The following is a 24897-nucleotide window of genomic DNA, read 5'->3' as shown; positions in this document are numbered from 1 at the left end:
ATTCTCTCCACATCTGTTTTTTATGTGTGTGTGTGTATGTCTGTTATGAGTGTATCGATGTGTATTTTACCTCCTCGAGAGTTGACATCTGTAGGGAATTCAAAATGGCAATGTGGCTTTTTACAGCTGTGTGGAATAATGGCCAATGTCTGTATCTATTAAAAAAAAAGTGGCACCCACAGTGACGCTGTCTTTCTATTTATAACCTGCTTTTCCTGGCAGCCACGACAGTTAAAAACGCACTGTGGTGAATATATTTTTTTTTCTTTTTTTTCTCAACTCTGCCCACTCTACAGATCCTGAAGATGGACCATGGAGGGGGTTAAGAAATACACCCAGCACATGGTGGTGGCATGACAGCTCAGGGCTGAGTCGATATGTTAGCTGTAACCCGTCACCCGGCAGTGGACCCGCCACAAATGAGGCCACAGAGATAGATAAGACCACGGGCTGTTCATTGAGCTCAGCAGAGTGTGACCAGCTCTCTACATCCTGCTGGCTGCAATACACTACTATTTCCAGTGAGGAGTTTATTGCAATCATATTGGTATTTATTTGTTGTTTTTTTTACAAGAAATAGCAAGCTCAAAGGTGAATTACATGGACAAAAAGGACATTGAGGTTGAGGGGGAGAGAGAAAAGAACAGACATAGCTTTGGTTGTGTTGATATTCTCTTTGTTGGATGTTTGATGGATGAGAATTGTGGAATAGGGTTTGGGAGAGGATAGAGGGGGGTCTCGGACTCCGGGTCCACAAAGCCGCATCAGGACCTAAATTTAGACCATCTTTGTACTCGTCTGCACGCTGGTGACAGAGTGCCGGGCTCTCTGGGGTTGTCTGTGGTCCACTGTATCAGAAAAGGCTTCTGTTGTTCTCCCTGGCAAGTCAGAAATGCAGACGTTCCCTCAAGCAGCCTAGAAAGAAAGAGAGCTTTCATGGAATATTCTGTTTAGCCGCGCAGCTTGTTGTGTGTGTGATACTCCCGGGACCCATAAAGCAAGTAATTCACAGACAACATCTCACCCATGCTCTCTTTCCCTCAGACCACAGTCACATAAATCTAACTTATTCTAAGGAGGAGTTGAGACAGTGATCAAAGGGTGTAGAGCACATGTTGCTTAAAATCTGGGCAAATGGGCCTGTAAGGCAAAATTTATTGAAACAGACCAAAAAGATAATACAAAAATTGTATTCATTGACATAAAAAAGAAACTAACAGAAAACCAAGAACACATTCAGCCATAAGTCACCTGATGTATTTTTTCCACTTCGTCGTGCTGCTTCCCACAGGGACGCCGCATGGCAGTGTTTGAACGATCACCCCTCACACGCAAATCCCTCCGTTCCTCATTATCAAAACAAGCTAATTAAAAAGCTGTTAATGGGCTGTGCTGTGGGCGTCTTTAGAAGAGAGGGGGAATCCAACGCCCAGAGAAGCTATATAAACATATCACAGGGAACCCTGAACAGTTAAACAAATTGATGACATTGCAATGGTCCTCTAATGGGGATGGAAACACACTCAGGCATCCTGCTCGAGCGTGCACATAAACATTGCAGGAGGAAAACAAAACAGGTGACTCACTGAAAAACCAACTGGGACTCAACAGTGTCACATCCTGAGGGTGGCGGTGAGAGATGCCCTGCTCTTACTGAAGGACAGATGGATACCCCAATCTGTTACAGGCCAGTGTGCCAAGGGGACAACTGGTCACCAAACATCCTGCACCGGAGAGCAGAGACCTCTTGGCTCTGAGAGGGGAAAAAACAACCCCTGTTACTGAAATATCATCTTCTAAAGCAACCAGGAGGGAAAACTACCCAGCACAAACCAATAAATGTGAAAGTATTCTTTCATTTGTATCCACAGTTCTCGGGCGACCTCTCGCGATATTACGGGCAAACTGCACGTTGACGACCTACTTCTGCTGCGTTCCTGTTAACCTCGGAACTCGGAACTTGGAAGTCGGGTTTATCGTTCCAGTATGATCTCGGAACACGGAATAACGACCTCCGAGTCGGAAATTACAAATGAAACGCCCCTGCGAGATGGAATTCCGACTCGGGAGGTCGGTAAAAAATCACTACCCCGACTTCCGGGGTCCGAGTTCCGAGCTCCGAGGTGACTGGAACGCATCATTCCTTGTTGACAGCAATACTGCGGAACGTACCACTATACTGTGAACGGGGGGATAAAAATCACCGCGACGCCGTTTTCGCTTCACTTTTCGCCTTTTCTTCAGAATCAGTTTTTTAATTTGATTAGAAAAAATATTAATTGCTGTTTCTTGCTTTATTTTAATTTTTTTAAAGCTCACAGTCCAATAATAAATATAATTTTTTCTCCCGCTCCCCCCTCCCCCCACGTGGGACAAACACACATGGACACAGAGAGGCGCGCTTTCTGAGCGCCTGTTACCGAGCGGAAGTAGCATCTACCCCGTCAAGACAAACACGTCTGTCAAGACTATAACATAACATAATTCATATCAGCAGCAAATTTACGGTCAACACAAACTCGTCCCCGTCCAGCTGAGTTGTACAAAATGGCTTCTATGAAGAAGAGAGCGCCTCGTGAACAAAATGACAGCTGGGTTGTCATCGCTGCAGGTGGGTTGAAGCGGTAGCTCCGGACTGAGTGAGCTATAGCTAGCTAAGATGCTACAAACAAGAAAGCTATGAGCCCTTAAACTAAGATAAACTAAATGTTCATTATTGTCATAACTTACTGAAACCTGTGGGTGACGAGCTACATGTCACCGGAAATAACGCGTGACTTCGCAGTTAGCTAATGCTAGTTACTAGTTAGTTGGTCATTGGTGCGTGTTGTGTTGTGTTGTTTCTCAGTGTGAGATGCTGCCATGCAGCATCTCATGTTTTTGTTAATGAGCTATAATGAGCCTTATTTGTGTTTTGATGTGCACAGACTCTGTCGTCGACACACATGAGACAGACAGTGAGCCAGCTTTTGTGAGACTAAGGAATCCCTCTACAGGTTTGACGTTGTTGTTGTTGTTGTTGTTGACTTCCAGAGCCCTGGGCGATGCCTTCAGAACTTTTTTTGTTCAGTCCAACTAGCAGCCAAGGGCCTAAAGATATGAAGTTTTGCTCATAGAAAACTATGAATATTAGCAATAATTCACATTTGAGAAACTGAAGTAATTGAGTGTTTTGCCAGGTGAACTGTGATGAAAACCATTAGCAACCTTCCACTTTGCTTTGAGAATAATTGCATCAAAAATAAACTGAAACATAGTTTGCTCTCCATAGTAGTTGGAAAAGAATTTGCCCCAAAACATAAAGCAATATGTGTTACCTTAACAAGATACATAAACAGAGTAATACAGCTTTGGAGATGTAAGAAACCACATTTAACATATGAAACAGTGTTAACAGCGAGTTAACATATAGTAAATTATAATAAAATTCAACACGAGGATCTGTATAAGATGGGGAAACAGTCAAACGCATAACACAAAGTCAAGTAAATACATGTTTGCTTTCACTTTTCACCACAGGTTAGTTCTGTCATGCAGAACTGGTAGTGACAGTAACACAGTTCCTCTTTTCTTTTTCTTTTTTTTATCCCTACAGATGCCACATGTCTGTATATGCTCGGTGCTGGTGATGTACAGCTGTATGAGGTCAAAGCATTTGAAGAAGATTTCCACTCGTGGTTTGTGGGCCAGACTGTACAGAGAGGTTGGTCTTGTTTACTTACTACTGAGGTGTAAACTTTGAAGAAACTAAAGCACCATTACAAACACTGATGATATAATAATCAGCACTTATAGCAGCGTACATACAAACAACAAGAAAGAAACAAACCATCAATTACGTTTATTTTTTTTATCATGAAGTTGATGTTTCGCTGTTATCCTGTAACTGGTCCTGGGTCAGAATTGTTCCACGTGTAAATCAAGTGTCTGTGTTTTTACAGTTGTCTCTTTTGTCAAACAGATGGAAGACTTCTCTTTATTACACCAATGGATCCTCTCTATCTCATGTTGCCATATTTGAATAAAGCTGGAAAAGAGGTAAGAAGCAGACATCTGTTCATTTCACAGCTGAAGTGATGGTTTCATGCGGATTTAATTTACAATTTATGTATTAGATGTCATATCTAACTTTCTGATATTTCTTATGGTTAGTACATCAATATTGTGCTTCTAATATAACCTTATGAGTATATAAATGAATAATTAAGACTTCGATATTGAACATGAAAGTCACCATATTTGCTTTACCTTTGATTTCTGTTTCAATGTTACTTGCTGCTCAGGGGAAGTTCCAGCCCGTGGATCAGATTGTCATGGATGAGGAATTCCCAGCTTGCTCGAGGTTGCTGAGCTGCACACATTCCCTGGCCTCCCTGCACCACATTGCAGAGGAAAAGGGTGACGTTTATTTTTTGGAGCCCATACCACTGAATTATGAAGTTGTAATAATTGCTTTGTTTAAATGGTGTGTATCATTCTTTCAGAGGTGGGAAGCCTGAAATTTCACCGATACAGCCAAGAGAAGACAATGAGCTGGTTAAAGAAAAAGGTACGCTTAAATACTAATCAGACCTTTTTTATATGAAATCTATCATCTTTCTATGCCGGCACTAAGACGAGACAATTAAACTGCTTTACAGCAGACAAAGAATTAAAAACTGTGAAAATGCATTTTAGGTTTTTGCACTGTGAGGTGGGATTATTTTTTATTCTTCTTGTCATAGGTGGAGAGGACAGTAGTTGCTCTCAGGAAGAAAAATATCTCAGTGGGAGAAGGAGTCAAATCCACAACTTATGTCAGAGTGAAGTCAGAATATCAGGAGGGTGAGTCAATTCATCTTCAAAAACTCTGACTTGAAATCATAATTCATTGTCAGTTCCTTGTCAAGCCTCATTTCCATTTCTTTCTCCAACGTTTCCATCTTGTGATTTAACATTAGATATGATGTTGACCAATAGATGGCAGTACTGACCTTTGAGTTTTTTGTCTTAGGGTTAACACTGAAACATTTTCCCACCTTTTAGTTTGACTTTTGAATCACTGAAACTTAAATGACATTAAATAATAAGTATTATTAAATTTGTAATGACTGCCGTTCTCTCATCTTAACGATACAGAGGACTACCTACGCTACGCCCACGGCCTGATATCAGAGTACATCAGTGAAGACCTGAGCAAAGCCCTTCTCAAACACTTGCAGTATGTTCAGACATCTAACACATTGACGGCATGCTTTTTTTTTATTGGTGCTGAGCTATGCTCACAGTGCCACTGTGCATCTGCTCCTACTCCACAGGTTACCAGAGCTCACAAGCCCAAAGGAGACAGAGCCTCCTTCCAAGGTATGTTATGTGACTTTTAAATTTTCTTACACCTTTCTGTTTTTAGAAGTTGGTATAACTCATCTTCCTTTTTCTGCATGCTGCTCAAACCATGTTGAACGTCCTCTGTTTCCCTTCACCTCACTGACATTGCTGCATTTGCTTGTTTTTGAGGTGAAATGATTCCTAAGCCTTTTCCTGCTGTGATTTTTAATTGGGCATTAGGTGTGTTTCTGTGGTTTAAAAAAAAAGTGTGGTGCTCTTTGTTGTGAAAAGCTTTTCTTACTTCCTGGTTTGGCAGAAGCGGAAACTTTCAGACAAACCGGTGGAGGCCGGAGACGACTACACCAAATTCAACAGTGTGGACTTTTCGCGGAAAGTGAGTGTATTTGGAGCCTGAAGAGACGGAGCAATTAACTGCAGGAATTGGTGGCTTTCATAATCATTTGTTTTGATTCATTTGCTTTTATCTCTGGAGACCTTGAGGGATTGTTAGTGTTGCTCCTGTTTGTTGACCATTTCTTGAGGCTTTGCTTGTAGATTTCATTCATATGGCTCAATGGGGCAAATATGTTTGTTTTTCCCTCGGCTTGAATTGAACTTCACCATATGTAATCAATTCCCTGCTGTGTCCTTGCAAGGTCGTCTCGTTGTCATTGATTTTTTTTTCTTCTTCTCCTCTGCCTTATTCCAGCCACCTAAGAAGATGACGGCCGCTCAGAAAACTCTGGCGAAGGCGGACAAGACTGGCATGAAGACAATGTCATCCTTCTTCAGCCCCAAGGTCAAAGCAGAAAAGAAATGAATGTTGTATAGTTTCCGGTTTGTACATGACACATTTGTAATAAAGAAATGAAAACGTATGTGATTCAGGACTTTAAATATTATGTTATTCTCTTTTTTACTTAAGTCAGGTCTAAATACTTCTTCCTACACTGTAGCTCACCAAAATACACCATAGTATCTAAACATGCAGAGAGGTCAGGGTTTTTCTTTTTCTATGTTAAAAAGAAAATTCAGTTGTTAGTTTAGTGCGACGGAGGAATGTAATGTAGTCTCTGCAGGTCTGAACTATGACCTGTACTCAAGCTAGCTTCCTTGCCCGTCACGATAAATGGAAAAGGACCCTTGAAAGAAATGTTGATAAAAGATGGTTTCACTTTATTGTTGTTGGATGGTATTGAGAGGAATTTAATTTAATCATCCAACTTACACTTACAGTGGCATCTATATCAATCTGATATAGATTGGGGTTATAGTGAATGATCTGCAACTGTTAATGAAATCTTTGAAACAAATGATACTAGACAGGCCTTTTTCTCTGAGGCCTTTCGATCTGACACGGGGGGAAAAGCACAATTGTAAACAAGAGCACTGAGCAATCCCCCGCCTTTATGCAGTTTCACCTTCTAGAAATTCCAAGATCTGGTGTCTAATAAAATTCACATGCATATCCCTAATTTTTGAGTACTCCTGCTAGCAAACTGAACCTCCTTGGTGGAGTTAATGATGAAATTGCTGCTTCAATTTCCGGGTCCTGGTATCGTAAGTGTTGGCTCCCTGTAACTCTCATGACTTCCTGAGATACTAGTAATGCCTCCGTTTCTTTGTGTGACAACTCCAAGACCAGCAGGAATTAGATTCATGTCAGTGGGTCATTTTCTTTATTAAAATGATGCTTATTATTTGTCATGTTGACATCGTCCAGAAGGGATATTTTTGCACAAGTGGTGCCTGTCCAAACAAACTAGATATAGCTCTCTTCAAATGTCTTAAGAGGCTTCACTGCTTTTTTAATTTGGGCTTGAAGCGCAGAGTCTGGAAAGCGCTCTCCACCACTTTGGGCAGGTGGATCGGGTTCCTCTGGAGCTGCAGTCTGCTGCTCGTGGACCCGCTCTGGCTTTTCTTCTTCTTCTTCTTCTTCGAGACACTTTCATTGGCACAGGGACGAACCGCTTTCTGCGTGGAGTCATCTGCGACCCGGGGGACCCGCAAGACCCAATTCGAGTGGAGGTCGTGTTCAGCTGAGCTGGAGGCCACTTCGGGGGAGAAGGTCAGAGGTCAGAGCTGAGGCTGAAAGCTGGTACTTCAACAGTTTTTTCTAACTAAGCAGGGACCAGAAAAATGAGACCAAGTGAAAATAAGCAGGTCACAATGAGCTGCCAGGCCTTCCCAATCCCTAACCACACTACATCTACCCATCCAAATATTGGTGGAAGAAGACAGACCTTTTCTCTGTGGTGCATTGTACAGATATGCCTAAATGTGTAAGGAGATATTATTCTCATATAAAAGCAGAATTTAAGTGACGATAGCAGGAAACAATAGCCAAATGTGACAGTGGTAAAATGAGTTTTTCTCTATTGCAGTGTCATAAATAATTGATTTGTTGTTAACCTGTTAGAAGCATTTAGCAGATCCAGGTGGTGTTACGCTCTTCCACTGTACAGCTTCAAACAAAAACAACTAGAAATAATACTAGCTATATATTTAGCCTAACAATATAGCAATGTAAAATATGATTTGAGCTTACAGTATGTTTCACAAAACTTGATCTGGAAGGTTACAGCTGTCAAATACATGGAAAGAAAAACTTCACTTTGAATTGACTGAAGTTAAAGTGTGAAGATGAACAAATGAAAAAGCGTTGGCATTTAAAAGTTAAATTGGGTAGAAGTACATAAGTACATTTTCCAATTTAAATAAAGTTTAAATAGCAAAAAGTAAAAGTACTCAAAGCAGTCCGGGCCCCTTCAGTGTGATATTATATGCAATAATTTGAGTATATTCGATACAGCATTTTAATTTAAACTGATTGATGTGGAGTTAGTCTAAAATGCTGCTGCATGGGATGTTTTATCTCTAACAATACATCGTATTTTATGTATATATGATTTGTAGTGTGGAGTAATCTTATTATCTTATCTTATTAAAATACTCCAGTGCTGTATTTAAACATTAACTTATAGGCAAAAGCATAATCACCTTAATGCCCTATTAGCAAAAGTAAAAGTATAAAAAGTATTTCTTTGTCTTCTAATTGTCTTTATAAAAATCAATGGACTGAATGTGTGAACAGCATTTGAATATGTTGGACAAGGTGGACAAGTTTTTTGTGAAGCAATTCATCAATTCATTTTGTAGCCTATATCTACTCACACCGCAGTCTAACTCTAACCCAACCTTTCATCGTGATGACTATAGTTCATGGTTTCAGGCTCATGTCTCAATAAACACAGGGTCATCACTTATAATCCCACCGTGACTGTGACAAACAACAGAAGACCCAGACAAGAGTGACAAAAAAAAATCTGTCAGGATTTGACCCCAATGCAAGCAAATATTAATTGCGCTCACTTTGACTTACAGCGAGGCAGTGCTGAATAATCACATTTTCAAACTCACCTATGAAATCCACGTCTGCGTGTCCGTCATCCATGTAAGGTTTGCGCAGAGGCTCGTCGCAGCTGGCGATGACCTCATCGAAGAACTGCAGAGTGTCCTCCTCGCTGGGGACTGGAGGGGCAGACGGTTTGGCTCTTTGTATCTGTGGTTTAATAAAAAAATAAATGGGAGAACATTTTGTCTTTGATATCGCCTGCTGTGTGTTCCGGGAGAGATGATTTAAGCTCACCACTTCTTCCTTATTGGGCGGCGGAGGCGCAGGCTTCTTCCTGGAGGACACCGTGGCCTTGATGTCGTTACTCTTTAAGTCGCTCACACTCTTTGTGTACTGCTGCCTCAGAGCCACGAGTGCCTCCAGGTACTCCAGGCAGTTCTGATTCTGAGAGTAGAGCCATATCCTGTCCTCTTGTCTCTGATAATAGTACAAGGTCGACTCGATGCTCACTGTGCTTTTGCTGCGTTTCAAAGTCGAGCCCGCGGCCGCCTGGGTTTTCTCTCCCACCACGAGCATGGAGGTGCTGCGGACCAGCCTGACGGTGCAGGCGCTGTGGTAGTCCTGCTCGGACCGAAACCCTCCACCGTCCCTCCCTCGGTGTCCGGGGTGGTTGGGACGGAACGCATTATTGATTTTCCTGAACATCCCTCTAACTGGAGCCTTTCGGGGTTACAGCAGTGACCTGAGGTTCCTTAGTGTTTGTGAAGCATCCATCCATAGTCGCCTCTTACTCTTCCAGGTAAAGTATAATATCTCTAAAAAACAACAACAACAACACCTTTCCACCTTTGAACAGGAGCTGTTCACTGGGACAAAGGCGCTGTCCAGGGTTCTGAAGTGGTCAAACGTCTCTGCTCTGTTGCAGTGGTGACACAGGCAAGCAGGTCTGAGGTAGGTTGTCTAACCCGATCTCAACGTGTCTTTAATGTTATCGGATGCTGCTCAGCAACACTGCCATGGCAACGGGTCCGTAACTCGACACTCAGTGCTGCTGTTAGCCCCAAGTGCTGAGTCAGATACTGTGTCCTGACTCATTGTCGACTAATAACAACAGCCAGCCACCGAACAGACTGTGGGACTTTATGGTTTTACTGCTTGTGACTGTGAATCCACCTATTTATAAACTGTGTTAGAGGAAATTTTTATTATGGAAATATGATAAACTGCAGTTGAGGTGATTTGGTTAAAGATTTGGACCTGACACTAACATCCAGAAACCTTTTATCAGTTGTATAATGAGCGATATATATTTTAATGACAAGTTATGTGATGTTGATTTACATCTTGCGGTTCCTCCTCGCCTTATTAATTATAGAAATCGTTCTCTGGCGTTCCCTGTGCTTCTTTTGTTCAGGGCTTCCCTGGTGCAAGCGGAGGACGTCTAAATAAAAGAAGTAGTGTCATCTTAAAAAAAAAAAAAAACAGGAGAAAAAAAATCCCGGCCACAAATAATGTCTGCAGGCTTCCATCGCTTTCACTCGATTACTGATTTAGAACCTGGGTCTGCTGTGAAAACAGAAACGAGCCAAAATGAGTTCACACCACAGAGGAGCACACATCAAGTGAGGTGGAAAAAAAAACTTGAATTTAAGGTTTCATGCAAAGTTACTATGACATGCAAGGAGTTGGTACAGTTTCATAGAGGAAACGGTCGCATAACTGAGCGTGAAGTCACACTTCTGCTTGGGGCTCACAGACGGATAACAAGGAGAAAACTGCTTAAACAACAGTTATTCCAACTACAAACCTCGACCGTTGACTGTCCTCACGCAGAGGTAACTCAGAATATGTGGGGCGACTAACGAATAAATCAAAAAACAGGAATCGGCACCCGACGAACGTTCTGTTTACTGACACTTTGATCATATTAAATATGACTTTCCTTTCTGCTTTCAACCCAAAACCTCAATCACACACCTGTTCCCTTTACAGAGAAACACGACTTCAGTGGTTTCTACTCACGGCTTGAAGGACCTTCATGTAATGACTTTTACACCTGCCACTTCATCTGCTGAGATACACCAGGTACATTCTTATGTAAAGCTGTAAAAAAAAAAGATAAACCAGGCAGGAACACGCAATACTAAATGACATATTAATTTGCAAGATGATGTGTTGGAATACATTCACGAATACGAGCTTGCAGAAATGGGAAAATTAAGAAATGAAGCTGACTTTCCCCACTTCCTCTTTGGGTGGTACAAAACAACCACCCTTTGCAAACTCCTCTCACTCCTCTTCACTCCTCTTCACTCCTCTTCACTCCTCTCACTCCTCTTCACTCCTCTCATTCCTACACTCCCGTTGAGTTTAATACAGTCGGCTGCATTGAGGGACAATGAAATGTTTGTAAGTAGTTTTCTCCGCGGTGATTAAGATATTTTGGCGGCAGCTGACTGAGAGACTTTGAATCCAGTCCAAGGTAGAGTATGATTTGATTGAATTTATTTTCATTTCATATGATAAATATATTTGATTGAGCTAAAGTAGGGTGCCCTTTTGTAAATCCTCTTGTGGACCAGTGTCTTTCTCCGTGTGGAGGATCAGTATGTTGATCCACAGACCTCAAAGTGGATCACAAATAGGAACTTGTCATGAGGCCTGAGCGACCTTGTGCTCGTCATCGAGTTTCATGGTAACCTCATTGGTCTATGTGCTTAATTCGCGGAGTTGTATGTGTTTGTATCAGGTGTAAATGCCATGGTGTGTGGCACTGGTCCATGTTGTGTGTTCCTACAGATCATTACGCTCACGGTGACAGTGTGCTCTCATAACCTGGCTCACAGCGTCTGAGTGTGTCCTTTTTGTCTCCGTTGCAGGATGCTTTGTGAGGGCAGATTGTTGAGCATGACTTTCTGTGAATTGGAGGAGCTGGACTCCCCCCCCCCTCGGAGGTCTCTCCAGAGTCCTCATGGGCAGCCCAGAGCAGCTGCCACCCTCGTGTCAGGCTCCGCTAAGCACGCTCCCCCCATTCGCCGCACTTCCCCTGAGCAGATCGGTAGCGCGGACAACAGGAGTGCTTCAGTCGAGTTGTACATCTCCCCCCCAGAGCCCTTGGGTCTCCGTAGAGCCCATCCAAGCAATCGGATCTCTCCAGAGATAGAGATCCCAGCTCAGGCTCACTCAGGTGGCGATGGCCCTTTCTTGGTTCCCTCCTTCTGTCAGAGCATCTGCCAAAACTACAGTGACCTCCATATTGGAGGTGACCAGGTGCTGCCTCTCTCAGCGAATGATGGTGAGCTGAGGCTCTGCCCTGACGCCCAGCCTGCGGGCCCCTTCCTCCAGTCCTGTGACGTCCCCCTAGCTGTGGAGGATTCTCTCCCAGGGCAGACATCTCAAGGTGGGCTTCTGTATCCGCTGAGGGGAGGCTCCAGTCGCTGGAGGCTGGGGAGCGCCCGCGATCGGAGCTTTTTGTTCCAGGGGCAAGAGGGGCCATTCTCCAACTCCGTTCTGAACCACTACCTGGAGCAGAAACTCTCGGATCTGTACCAGCAATACATGATGGAAAACATGGCGAGAGAAGATCCAGACCAGGGTCCCGTTTGCCCGCTCCTGGGGTCAGAGCTGTTCCTGACCAGCCTGGACCAGATCACCATGAAGCTGAGTCGGGACGGGAACCTGGAGGCCAACCGGGCCAAGGACATGGTCCTGAGCTGCCTGCTGCGGGTAGCAGGTGACATGCAGTCAAGTGAGATCAGCACACCCTGTCTGCAGATTTCAAACGAGGCATCAAGGGAGCAGCTCGCAGAGAACAAGGAGGAGTAACCTGACTCCCTTTCATTTTCACCACCAACAGAAAATACAATACATCTATTTTTTTCTTTTGTTAGCCACTGGAAGGATTTTGCAACCGAGTTCTGTATATTATATTAATAATTACCCGAAGATTTGCTGCATTTATTTGTCATAATAATATGCAGCCATACAACTGGCATGTGTGTATGTTATTTTACATTTTCAAAAGGACAATAAATACAGGAAATGAAAATTGCAACTGATCTTCCCCCCTTTTTTCCAAATGACATTCACTTCTAACAGAACACACCATCCACAGCATGTCCTGCTGTAGTATCGTTCAAAGTATTGTATTGATCAACTCCCTCAGCGCACATTCCTACATATGATTGATATTTCTTCATCTGTTTAGGTTCTTCATCCGGTTCGGTGCAGGAGAACTTGTTGTCTCTGTTATTAGTTCAAAAATAATATAAAAGATCAATGATTATTTCTACAGAAGGAACTCATGCTGTGTGAGTTTTAAGACCTCTAATCAGAAATGTGTTACTTCACGTGCGTGATTGATCTTCACTGTGTCCAATGATGGAAGTGCAGAGTTTGCCGTTAGCAGGCCGTTACTTTTTAAAGATGTGTGTACATGTGCACGTGCAACCAGTTACACAAGTTTTACATCAGAACACAGTTTCCATTGAAGTCGGAGGCATCTTGCATCCAGCGGTGAAGCTTCTGAAATGAAAAACGATTTGAATATTTATAGATGCTAGATGTTTCAGTGGAGCAGAAGGAGCAGATGAAATTCTAAGATGTAATTGAACTTTTTCAGACACAAAATTATTCATCAAAACAAAGTATTTATGTACCTCTCCAGCCATGCGGAGAGAAGATCTTTAAAATCTGTTCAGAGAATCGGCATGTCTCCTGGCTATGCTGCGGAGAAGCACAAAGTACAGAGCCCGATGTCACAGATTGTACAGAGTACCACAATTACACAGTTTTTAAAATGCTATGTCAAAAAAAGAGGAAATTTTCATGTTTTTTTGTATGCTCTGTTGCAAATGATGGCGGTTATTCATGACTTTCCTACAAAATTTGCAGTTCAATAAACAGCCACAAGGGGGAAGCATAAACACTTCACTCATTAACCCCGATGACTTTGAGATGCACCTCCTGCTCCTCTCTTCTATTACCCCTTCTCCTCCTCCTCCTCCTCACTGTCTGTCTGAGCAGCTGATGCGTCATATCGCCAGTGTCCTACTACTCCTAATCTATGATGCCATTAGGACCGGCTTGTAAATCTGTCACACGCAGGCGGTTGAGCACCAGCACCAAACTACACACAGTGTTTTTGTGATACTGTTTCCCTCTACTTTGTAAACAAGCATAAGATAGTGGCATCGACGTGACCTAATTTATTATGAGAGAATATTGCACGAGCACAAGCGATGCCCTCAGCAGGCCTGTACACCAGTGGACTCGCAGACTATATGTTATTTTTCCACGTTTCCCTTCTATTTAAAGTGCTTTGAAAGACTCCTGGACTCCATTCCAACTCGGTGCAGCCGCGGCCTTCTCGGCCAGTGTTTGATCGGCCTCCTTGTTTCCTGTCCAAACAGAGACCCACAAGAGGAAGCCGTGTTTACCGAGCCGGGCGCTGAGTCGGAGCCGTGTGAAGTCTCAAGGCCACGGAGACACATGTTTGGTATTTCTGCCTCTGTCCGGACTGAACACTCCAGGTACACGTTAGAGGAACCGAGTCCTCAAAGACCTAAACAAAAACACACTCACATATAAATATCATTCAGCCAATGCCAGGTCCGGCAGTGTGAGCGTATTCAAACAAACTATGCGCAGTCCTTGGGAAAAAAAAAATGAAAAACAGACCTCTTATTCCAGCATAGGCTGAGAACCGTTTAAGAGGCTGAAGGCAAAGCTACAAACTGCCGTCTCCTACTCACTTGCGTTGTGAACATTTATTCACCTTATTTCACATACGATGAAAATGTTACTTCCCTTTGCTGTTAGATTTACCAGTATTTCACATTGTGTTTTACTTATTTGGGTGAAAATGCGATATGAAAAGAAAAAGCAAATGGATTTTTAAAAAACATTTAATTACCATTCATTTCTTTGTGTAAGAAAAAGGGGAGACTGAAGTCAACGAGCGAAGGGGAGGCCATGAAAATAGAGCAGGGAACAAATGATAGGCTGCATTGATATACAGAAATGAAAAAAAAAAAATCACTTTTCTGTCATGGTCTAGCAATAAAACTAACAGGGAGGGTGAAGTGTTGGAGTGTTTTTAAGAGGTTCATAAAGTAATTTCCTTGTCACAAAGAGCTTTTAACATGGAGGGCGGTGGAAGCAAGGCCACAAGATTTCATATCAAAGCCAAGGTCCTCAATACACTTTCGCTATTGTGGGTCTAATGCTATGTAGCACTCTGTGACTCGCCTTTATTTAAAAAAGCTTTTTTGTATGTAACCTTGTTAATTGGAACAGTCGTATACTTTTTACTTGTCATTTTTTCCCCCCATATTTGTGCTTGCCAAGGCTTATTGATAGTTAAGATCCTTTGAGCTCTTCATGGCGTCGACATGGATACAGATGCACACACACACACACACACACACACACACACACACACACACACACACACATATGCTCACAAACATGCACACATTTCCTGTCATTTTCATTTTGACTCGTAAAGTCCTTTGCCCGCTACAATTTTAATGTACGGTATAACTTCTATACACACACACACACACACACGCCACACAGGTTGAAGAATTTCAGGCTACAGCTGGTTTTCTGAGGCACTTAATTCGATTAGCGTTTGTTCAGAAGCTGAGCTCTCACTGCAAATATCTCGGATGGCCTTGAGCGGATATATGTTTTTTTTAATCTTTTTTCTTTCAGATTGCATCTACCGGAATGACCTAATGTCCAAGTGGCAGCATGCTGGAACATTTAATGACAGCCCCTGCTCTGTGTGGGGCTGATTGACACCGAGACACGTACTGTAGGTGCTGGAACGGGGGAACACACATTTCCCGGTCAGTTAGCCACCCAAGGTCGCGGGGAGCCTGCAGCGGAGCGGGTGACCTTGGCTAAGCCCGGGCAGACTGAGAAGGACCTTGGGAGACATAGCGGGGCGGCAGGATCTGACACTCAAAAGAGCCAGGGAACATAATGTGGAAATACATGACTATATATTACGGTGCACGGAGTCCATGTGGATGTGGATGGCAACTGGCTGGCTTTTATTTGCTCACATTTATTCCTATTTACAAGATATCAAATGTATATTTATGTATTATATTTACATTTTGATTTGTGGATCACTGACATTTTACACATTGGGTGAAAAAATAAATAGCCTCCCCTCGGCGGATATTTTTTTTTTTTTTTTAAGTTTCAAGAATAACAAGCTTATCCGAAGCAAAACTTAGTTCTCATGGTTTTCTAGTTTGAATGAAAAATGGATTATGATTTTTATCAGAGACATTATGTCACCATTGTCTGGAGTTTGTGACCTTTTATTTTTGACTTTCATATCCTTTTTTTATATCATAAACCATGTAGCTAACTACTGTAAGGTTTTGTCCAGACCTTTACGAATGAATTAGACTTAGCTCCTTGAACCTAATCTGGATTTTCTCTTGTGGTTAAATGTTTTTGAGAACAAGTAAAAGGTCTCTCTTTACAAATCCATTAACATTTAATCATTTTGTCAGATGCTTTTGTGCAACATGACGAACGGTGACTACAATCATGACCCTGAGAGTTTGAATGTGAATCAACTGTAGATGGAAAGAAAGTAACATCTATGGAGAACACAAGCCTTCTCTGTGAGGCATTTCTATCGGGCAAATCGCATGGAAAGATATTTTCACCGTTGTAAATCCGCACCATCCTCATCGTAGGGACTCTGATACTCTCTGCTCTGGTCTGGAGGTTTCTGAAATGAAGTCAAAGTGTTTATTTGTGTTTCCTTCCAGCCCTTTTAACATCTCAGTTGTCTTACGGTGTTTTATATTTTTGTGATACCTCGCTGCAAAAATATATTGCAATATTTTGTCCTGTGGAATGACATACACCTGAACCCAATGGATTGGGACTTATTAACCATTTTCTCAAAGTTCATGTGTTCTCAGCTCAAGGGGACCCCTAGAAACCCCGTCCTTTAGACGTGCTGTGGAAAAAATTTGAAATGATTCTACCTCCACAGCGCAAGGTTAATGTCCTTCGACAAAAAGGGGAAAGTGTACAGGATCTTTCCTTTTGATGCGATTGTGAGGAGGATGTTTAAAATCGACCAAAGTTTCCCGAACTAGACTGCAAGCTAGAATTAATAGCTCCCCGACATACATGTACTGAACGGAACAAGGCACACATGGAGCCGTATAGAAAAGAGAGGGCGACGTTTGCATTTCAAAGATTTTAGTGCGAAAGTTAATCTTTGATGGCTTCATACAAAAGGCAGCTAAAGAGACGCAGAAGCTAAAGAGACGCCATTATGAGTGTTTATCTATCGCTGAAAGGGCCGGATTAAATAGTCAAGGGCAAAAGTGAGCTGTGTGCCCCCTTGACCTCCCGTCTCTCCCGCCGTCGGTGTGCGTCTAGTTAGTAATTACCTTCACCGAGGAGGTGATGTGATTGGATCGGTTGGTTTGTTTGCAGGATTACTCAAAACGTAATGGATGGATTTGCATTGATTTTTCTCGGCCCTGGTAACAGGTGATGCATTTTTGGGAGGGTTCATTATGTGAAGGATTCTTCACCAACTCCCATCTCTTTAAATGGAGATGGGATTTGCAAGCTTCAGGATACAGCTGGGGGATTGCTCAGCAGAGGTCTTCGCTCTCCGAGTTGCTTTGAATTTGAGCCTATGTACAAATCTGTCTGGCTGTGTGGTGTCCCATAAAGGCCCCTGTCAGTTTTGTTTATACTGTTCTGTACTATCAAACAAAGAGAGAGAGTCTGGGGCCTTGTAATCCAGCCTCAAAGTTACAGCTCATCTTTGGTTGAAACTCTTTGAAATCTAGTGAGTAAAGACGCACATGAAACATATGGTGCTCACGGTATTGCTGCAAAAGAGTGGCTTCTATAAATTCAACAAGCTTAACTGGCATTTAGTGAAGGCGTTGGCCTTGGCAAAGGCAAACATGTACATACAGCAACACCCAGAGAATAGGGAACAATTATACAGACACAAATAAATTGTAAAGAGGAGCCAGGATGTTTTGCTAAAGCAATTTATCCAGTTAAGCAAGGCCGAGGGATGAACTTGAAAAAAAAACCTAACTGGAAAGAGCCTCGTTATAAAAGAATCTGGGATTAGATTAATAAGAGTGAAATGTGACATTCTTCATGTTGTCATACTTGTCCTGACTGAACGCAAATTAAGTCAATCATCAAAGTAGCCATTGTGAGGTGACAAACGATCTGCCCGCGCAGACTGATGACATCATTTCTGGTCGCAATAAATACCTGACAATTAATCAAGTTTTCATTCTGATACAAGTTTTCACCCCCCAAAAATTGGAACAGGAAAGACGATGAGAAGTCTGATGATATTCAAAATCTTATCTGATCACCAACAGATCAAAGCTCTGTCTTATCGTGCCACGCCTCAGGTTGACCTCTGGAGACTATTAAAAACACGTCGGTGTGCCGCGCCATTAAACTGCAGCGGATAAATTCCCCTATAGTAGGATGAACACGGACACTGTAGTTTATTTTGAGTCAGTCTCACTTGCACCGTCCGTCTGCCGTAAATACTCACTTGAAAACTATAAAATCTGCAGCTGAAAATACTCCCGGATATAAAAAACACTGTTCAAGTGTAGAAACTGCTCATTCAGGACCTGTTTGGTAGGAACAAATGGGCTCGGGCTCAGTGAGGAGTTCTGGAAAGTACTGAGGGACTGATTCGATAATATATGATATCATCAGCCTAAACCTATAGCGCTTGCATTCATGCAGAGTTGGAAAACGCCCAAAATGATGCAAGGATATTTGTTCTAATTGTTCCCGAGGACAGTTTATGAACAATGTTTTTGCCTCTTGCTGCAGAACAAACGCGGAACAGATCCCATGCCTCGCTGATCGTGCTATGTGACGGATGAGAACTAAGTCCTTGTATGTTAAAAATCTTCATCAATCTATACAGCCCCCAGATAAAAGAAAGCAAAAAACACGAAGGAAAGGTAAAGAAATTGCATTTCCCTATTATCCGAGGGTTCAGGCGATGATGAGTTATTTCACAGCAACTTCACAAATGCGGAACGTGGAATACTTTGTATAGAAAGCATAGCATTTTCAAGGCAATGCGGATATTCAATCACTCAAGTATAGCCGGAGCAAAGCAAAGCCAGACAGCCTGACTCACCGCCTGCTGCCAAATCACTTGCAGGCGTCTTAAAATGCTTTTCTCACTGCACAAGATGCGTCAGTCTCAAATGAATCAATAGCTCACTAAATGCAAGTTTAATGAGTTTTTTGGGGGGGGGGGTGAGAATGAAAATTAGTCATCTTACAGCATTTCATCACCCGCAAAACTATTTTTAATTTCTAAATGTGTGGATCCCCCCTCACCTCTGACAAATGTGAGCCTCTCCCTGTTTTCAACTCACCCTTTCACCCCCCCCCCCCCTCCCCCAGCATCTCTCCTTGCCACGCCAGCGTTGTTATTAGTGTCATAATTTAACTCCTTATGCAAACATGACCCTGTCCGCGATATGCTGTAAGGAGAAAATATTCATACTGTAGTCACCGTGAGACCAATAAAGGGATGAGATAAGAGGGACATAAATTATTCCCCCACATTCATCCGTATACCTGCAGTGTTTCATATTTCACTCAGTACCACACATCACACACACACTGATACATGTGTGTCTTTTGTGTGTTTTCGATAATGGCTCCACAGCACACGTGAAAAGGAACATTATGTCATTGAGTGACTTATATTTGGACAAGATAAATAGATCGGCAAGGATAAGGTGAGAGAGGAGGAAAGGACAAGGGAGGAGAGGAGAGGCGAGATGGAGGCTCATAAATGGGATATGCGAGTACGAGTCGAGTCGGGTGAGCCAATCTGCATTTTGATCGCGGTTTTGTCTGGATGTGTTTTTACGACACTGCCGTCGAGAGCGAATCCTCCGTGGCCCCGGACCGAGTGAGATAAGCGTGATGAAGATGGCCCGGAGTAGTGAGGAGACTGTACGAAGTGAACCCATCAGCGTGGCACCGGGGGACCAATGTGCTGCACGGGTTTGGTAGCACAAACACCCTGGTGGGTTTGGTTTGACCTTGGCAGCCTCTCCTTCCTCCCCCGCCCCCCCCCACATGTTAACCCCCCCGGGTCCCACTCAACCTTGGCTAATTATTTCATGTCCCAGTGGCATATGTTCAACACACAATTTATCCACAACAAGGACATTACAACTGCAGTGGCCCGCCTCTACACTGCCTCTCGCTCGCTCCCCCGTGTTATTGGCATTCTGTTGCGGTGTGTTTGTCTGTATGTGTGTGTGTGTGTGTGTGTGTGTGTGTGTGTGTGTGTTTGTACGGCAACAATGCAGATAATCATTCTCTGAATCTGACCCTGCACCTGTTTCCTGCTTCTTTTTTTTTTACACATTTAATTTAAGGCTGCAATTAATCAATATTTATTCCATCAACAATGAAGAACCCACAGAGAATCATCACCCCGCTCCGCAGTTCAGAGCATTTACAGTCCACAATTCCTTCTTTTTTTTTTTAAAGTTGAGTCTTAGCGATTTCATTGGCCTAAATTCCAGTGACTGTTGCCTCCAAGTGGCAAAAACATCCACTAATGCAGACTGTACAGTCAGCGACTGTAATTCCAATGCACTATTTGTCAAATTCTGCAAATAACACTCCTCAGACCACAGCTGATTCTGACGCACTGTCAGGAAAGAAGAGATGGCCGAAGAAACAGACAAAGGGGAGAGGAAGCCAACAGAGGCTGAGAAAGCAGTTCTTGGATCGGTAAAGGTCGAAGAGGCGCGAGAGACCGTCGACACTTGAAAAGGGACGAAGAGGGTTTACTCTGTTTCTGCTTGACAGGTGGATGACGTTCATTTTGTTTTGCTGTCACACAGAACTCGCCAACTTCTGGATTCAGAGCTCCCAGGTGTCAACCGTCTTTCTCCAACCATCGCTGACTCTTCTTTACTTCAATAACTTGTCTTCCTTGAAAAACAACCCCGCCTGCGCAAGCAGCTGATCATACGACCCGTTGTTACACTCTCCGCGGTGGCAGAGGACGGAGTTATTATCTTAGTCTTTCAATTGTTCTCCCCTGCTATTATATCACCAACGTGTAGCTTGAAGCTTTGGTTGTCTACAGACGTTTGTGTTCTTCATTTAACACACAAGCTTGAACACATCATATTGAAACAACACTGCTTACAACCATGACAGCGTCTGAGCCGACAACCTTGCTCTTCTTTTACGTGTACAATCAAATTCTGGTGGTTCTGACAGCATACGGGCTGCATTCACAAAACCTCTGTCTCTCTGCAATTCCATCAGAAATATTTCAGACTCTAACAATCTAAAAGTCCTTTCAACTAATCTATCATTTCAGATGTTTTTTATAATTATGACTGAGCGGCAGACGGTGTCATTACAGGGTCACTGTTCAAACGAGAGTTGGGGGCAGAGCTCGTGTGTGTGCGTTGGTCACGGCGGGGAAATGACCTACAAATGACCTGGGAAGGTCTCAGTCCTCTCTGGGTATGTGGTACAAACATATCCCCCAAAAAGGTTGTCCTATATCTCTTTTTAAATAAATCAATGAATCGTAATGTGCGCAGTTAAAATGATGAATACAGTTTAGACGCCTTGTGAAATACAGCGTCAACACACAGGTGGTTCTTCTTGGCAGCCGAATGCCAAGCGGTCGTGCCAAGCCGAAGACTCCCACGCTCCTTTGCTGGAGAGCGGCCCGAGGCCGCAGTCGGAGGGGGCGTCGTGCCCCCGGATGAGCGTCACTGTGCCTCATCACTCTTTGTATCCGCCTGCAACTGGGATCTGCGTTAAAGACCACACGAATAAGGAACTTTGAATTGTCATATCGGCTGGTGTTCCTCTTTCTCTTGCAAGGTACGCTCGCAGAATTACCACCATGTTTTTCATGTCAACCCGACTTTGTGAACTGCCCTTTCGAAGCCTCAAGTTTAGCGGTCTGGTTGGCCGGCGCACTTGGGTTGGGTGTCAATCACACGTAATGTAAATTAAATAACATACTGTAAGGTCACCACAGAACGGAGCTTTAGATTTTTCCTCAGAACAGTCTTTTTTTAAATGTTGACTGATTTTTAACCTTTCATCTATATAGTTGTAGAATTTTGAGGTCATTAAACTGATAGACATATATTGAATTTCGGAGAAATTTGGGCTAGAAAAGCGGTTTAGGATTTTTTTACTTTATCCCCTTGAATGTATGATGCAGAATAATCTGATTGCACATGAATAATGAAGATAAGTGATTTTGTCTCTGACCTCCCTCTTGCAGCGATGACAACACAAACCGCAGCTGTTACCATGGCAAGTAAGACAAAAATAGAAGACAAACAGGAAGACTGTACAACATGACACAATGCCACGCATTTCATCACGACAACGCGACCCAGCAATAGGCTGTAATAGCAAAAATCATTTGTACCTGGCTTTGAGGGATTGCAAATATGCTGCTGTATTAGTGGTACATTAGGTTACCGGCGTTAATACGCCGACCTTGAACACTGTCACAGGAGGAGACAGACAGACCGAGGACCGCGGCATCACAAGCGCGCGTTACATACATGTGTGCCGCTTACCTACGTTCAGTGAGACGTCCACGGCCGAGGTGAACAATGAGCAGAGCTGTGCTTGTTCAAACAGAGCTGTTTCCATCCACTGACGACATTACCACACGAAACTCACTACGAAAAACCCCGTGAATGGGACGAGCGTAACCATGTAACCCAGTCTGCAAGAAATCATGGTTGTATGCGATGAATTTGCAACGGAGAAAGTGTGTTTTCACGGGAGCGTGACACGTTTATTGACATGAATCATACGAGTTGCAAAAGTGTGGAGAGCGAACACACACGAGTGAAATGTTCACTGACACGGTGGATTTATCTTCTGCCAGAATGTTTGATTTTGAGATATTCTATCTGCTTGTGTGGAGTACAGATCTATGCAACATCTCTGTGACACTGGCAGCTCTTGTTTGAGGTTAGGCGAAGATCACGGTCTTTGGTTTATTTCAAGGAAAAGTCTGGTGTTTTTTGTCTCCACAGTCAGGACTCAGGATGTGAACTCTGGACCCGGCTGTCATTGTTCTTTGTGCGTCCACCGTCCACCTCGACCACCTCCCTGCAACTTCCTTTACTCGAAAAAAAACAAACATTACCTCAGAGCCTCATCCAGCCAGCAACTATGTATTTCACCACAACATAATTGGGAGAAGCAATCTCGTGCTATATAAATGTTATTTGTAGGAGACATGTTTTTTGCCTTGAAAACTAAACAATTTTTTTCTACCACGACTGTGAGTGGTGGAGGAAAAAACTGAAAAACCAGAAAATGAAAATAAAAAATCCAGTAGAAGGGCACGGTGAGTTAAGAATGTATCGTCAAATCAAAAACTGTGAATCAAATCAAAGTTGATTTTATTCATGATATTCCTCAAATCCCAAATTTGTGTCAGAAGCAAACGCCTTGTGATAAGAAAATGGCTTGTAATCAGCCGTCATTCTAAATCTTTACTGTCTTTTCACAATTTGTAATTTGCGTTAATTTCATTGCATTTGCAATAAAATCAAGACAAAGTTTTCAAAAAAAAGTGCATTTTATTTTTTACCATTTATCCAGCACACCTCAAGAAAACAGGTCCTCTGTCTTCCTCTCCAGCACACACACACACACACACACACACACACACACACACACACACACACACGCACACACACATGCACATGCGCGCGCACACACACGCACACACACACACACACACACACATGCACATGCGCACGCACACACACACACACACACACACATGCACATGTGCACGCACACACACACATAAACAGAAACACACGCACACGCACACACACACACACGCACACACACACACTTTCACTCTGCTGTAAGTTGGCGACATGAGTCCTTGGAAGTGCAGTATTCAATTTGTAACTATTATGGAGACAAGGACACAGTCCTTTATGTGAGCAGCCACAGAGAGAAAATGGAGGCAGTCACTATAGCAACCGCCAGGAGAGCGCCCAACAAATCAACAAACAATGCGGTACAAGACTTTTCCAGAGGAACCATTTAAGGCGAAGCCTTGAATCATACAAAGTTGTCCTCTTAAGTTTCTGAGACCTGTCTTGGAGTGTCTGTGGCCCCAAGTGTTTGGTAAAAAAAAACCTTTTGTTTTTCTCCACACTTGTCTTTCAAGGCCGGCGCGGCTGAATTTTGCCAAAGAGCTGTCTTGTTGGGTCACGGCAACCTCAGAGTTTCATTTGTGCGATTAGCCTTCAGGAAATGCTCACTGCTGCGAAAGTACATAGCATAACAAAACTCACTTTCTGAAAACACTGTGTATTCATTTGAGCAAACTCCGCACGCTGAAAAAGTTCTTAGTTTTCTCCGTAGCAGTTGTAGAGGTTGATTGACCACCGGTACAAAAGACCCTTCTCTCTCCCGTCGTCAATTCAGCTTGTGAGGAATGATGGATATGAGACAGTTTACCTTATAAGGGGGAGTTCAAGCTGTGGAATTTACTTTGTCTTTCCTTTCCACCTTTGCTTCCTACGCGTTGCTCTCACATTCCCACGTCCCTCGTCTGAGGAGCTGCTGTGGTTCTGACCTTGCTCTAAATCTCAGCACCGCAGGAACACAGAGCCGCAGCACGGCTGATGCTGCGCGACTGGGAGTGTCTGCGCGTCGCAGCGATGTGTCGGGCAGACGGCAGACAGAATGTACAGTGCGTCAGTGTGCAGGTTCAACTGAACTGTCAATTCGCTCTGACTCTTTTTTTTTTTTGTATTGACTCCTTTGGATGAAGCGTTTGCGCCGATATTTCAGATCTGATCAGTTTGGCAATTTGTAGCAGAATAGTTTCGGACGTGGACAAGTAATGGACCAGACATCAGAAAATGCCGGAATATGACGGTCTAACAGTTGTGGACAAATGTTCACTCAGTGCTGTGATTCGAGAGAAGTATCCCAAAAGTCGTGTGACAAGGCTGAGAACAGGGGCCTCCGTGTGCAGACCCATTTCAAACTGGGCCTGGGACCAACAGGCTCAGGGCCAGAGAGCGAGTCTGCTCCATATCACAGAAAATGAAGAAGGAACTTGACTCTTAAAGCTGATACCATGACACCGACTACTATATATCATGCAATCGTGT

At 43.2% G+C, this 24897-nt stretch overlaps 3 protein-coding genes and 3 long non-coding RNA genes across 11 annotated transcripts; 3 read left to right on the top strand and 3 right to left on the bottom strand.

Moving 5' to 3' along the window:
* Window positions 1-529: 529 nt before the first annotated feature.
* Window positions 530-2110, bottom strand: LOC118282607. 3 transcript variants are annotated; one of them, XR_004784309.2, is made up of 3 exons: window positions 1587-2110; window positions 1252-1438; window positions 530-915 (listed from the first exon to the last, which is right to left on the bottom strand). It is a non-coding gene; the product is annotated as an uncharacterized LOC118282607 (long non-coding RNA). The 3 variants fall into 3 exon arrangements; XR_007032121.1 differs by having other exon boundaries at window positions 1252-1753; window positions 1925-2110; XR_004784308.2 differs by having other exon boundaries at window positions 1252-2110.
* Window positions 2111-2389: 279 nt separating this feature from the next.
* rnaseh2b (ribonuclease H2, subunit B) lies at window positions 2390-6185 on the top strand. 2 transcript variants are annotated; one of them, XM_035604464.2, is made up of 11 exons: window positions 2391-2611; window positions 2928-2996; window positions 3596-3703; window positions 3962-4038; window positions 4284-4398; window positions 4485-4549; window positions 4725-4824; window positions 5119-5200; window positions 5298-5343; window positions 5624-5701; window positions 6017-6185. In XM_035604464.2, the coding sequence occupies exons 1-11, from the start codon at window positions 2548-2550 to the stop codon at window positions 6125-6127; spliced, it is 915 nt and encodes a 304-aa protein (XP_035460357.1). In that variant the 5' UTR covers window positions 2391-2547; the 3' UTR covers window positions 6128-6185. The 2 variants fall into 2 exon arrangements, with proteins under 2 accessions (XP_035460358.1, XP_035460357.1); XM_035604465.2 differs by lacking the exon at window positions 5624-5701 and having other exon boundaries at window positions 2390-2611.
* Window positions 6186-6532: 347 nt separating this feature from the next.
* Window positions 6533-10760, bottom strand: LOC118282911 (uncharacterized protein C13orf42). Its single transcript, XM_035604466.2, has 3 exons — window positions 8957-10760; window positions 8728-8869; window positions 6533-7361 (listed from the first exon to the last, which is right to left on the bottom strand). Exons 1-3 carry the CDS (start codon window positions 9365-9367, stop codon window positions 7105-7107), a joined length of 810 nt encoding a protein of 269 aa, XP_035460359.1. The 5' UTR covers window positions 9368-10760; the 3' UTR covers window positions 6533-7104.
* On the top strand, window positions 10365-12713 carry LOC118282909 (TLR adapter interacting with SLC15A4 on the lysosome). 2 transcript variants are annotated; one of them, XM_035604463.2, is made up of 3 exons: window positions 10365-10497; window positions 10655-10747; window positions 11542-12713. In XM_035604463.2, exon 3 carries the CDS (start codon window positions 11543-11545, stop codon window positions 12485-12487), a length of 945 nt encoding a protein of 314 aa, XP_035460356.2. In that variant the 5' UTR covers window positions 10365-10497; window positions 10655-10747; window position 11542; the 3' UTR covers window positions 12488-12713. The 2 variants fall into 2 exon arrangements, with proteins under 2 accessions (XP_035460356.2, XP_035460355.2); XM_035604462.2 differs by lacking the exons at window positions 10365-10497; window positions 10655-10747 and adding an exon at window positions 10949-11144.
* Window positions 12714-12842: 129 nt separating this feature from the next.
* Window positions 12843-24420, bottom strand: LOC118282912. Of its 2 annotated transcripts, XR_004784377.2 has the most exons (4): window positions 24236-24420; window positions 14101-14225; window positions 13321-13387; window positions 12843-13186 (listed from the first exon to the last, which is right to left on the bottom strand). It is a non-coding gene; the product is annotated as an uncharacterized LOC118282912 (long non-coding RNA). The 2 variants fall into 2 exon arrangements; XR_004784378.2 differs by lacking the exon at window positions 14101-14225.
* Window positions 21522-23226, top strand: LOC118282913. The gene is made up of 3 exons (XR_004784379.2): window positions 21522-21598; window positions 22011-22046; window positions 22783-23226. It is a non-coding gene; the product is annotated as an uncharacterized LOC118282913 (long non-coding RNA).
* Window positions 24421-24897: the final 477 nt, after the last annotated feature.

Source organism: Scophthalmus maximus, chromosome 14 (genome assembly GCF_022379125.1).
Source record: "Scophthalmus maximus strain ysfricsl-2021 chromosome 14, ASM2237912v1, whole genome shotgun sequence".
In the NCBI taxonomy this organism is placed as follows: Eukaryota; Metazoa; Chordata; class Actinopteri; order Pleuronectiformes; family Scophthalmidae; genus Scophthalmus; species Scophthalmus maximus.
This window is presented reverse-complemented; position numbering and strand designations above follow the sequence as displayed.

Coding starts and splice junctions, on each gene's coding strand:
- rnaseh2b (XM_035604464.2), top strand. CDS start 2,548: ATGGCTTCTATGAAGAAGAGAGCGCCTCGTGAACAAAATGACAGCTGG. Junction 3,704..3,961: donor GGGCCAGACTGTACAGAGAG/GTTGGTCTTGTT, acceptor TTTGTCAAACAG/ATGGAAGACTTCTCTTTATT. Junction 4,550..4,724: donor TGAGCTGGTTAAAGAAAAAG/GTACGCTTAAAT, acceptor TTCTTGTCATAG/GTGGAGAGGACAGTAGTTGC.
- LOC118282911 (XM_035604466.2), bottom strand. CDS start 9,367: ATGTTCAGGAAAATCAATAATGCGTTCCGTCCCAACCACCCCGGACAC. Junction 8,870..8,956: donor CGCCCAATAAGGAAGAAGTG/GTGAGCTTAAAT, acceptor ATTAAACCACAG/ATACAAAGAGCCAAACCGTC. Junction 7,362..8,727: donor CGCAGACGTGGATTTCATAG/GTGAGTTTGAAA, acceptor TCTCCCCCGAAG/TGGCCTCCAGCTCAGCTGAA.
- LOC118282909 (XM_035604463.2), top strand. CDS start 11,543: ATGCTTTGTGAGGGCAGATTGTTGAGCATGACTTTCTGTGAATTGGAG.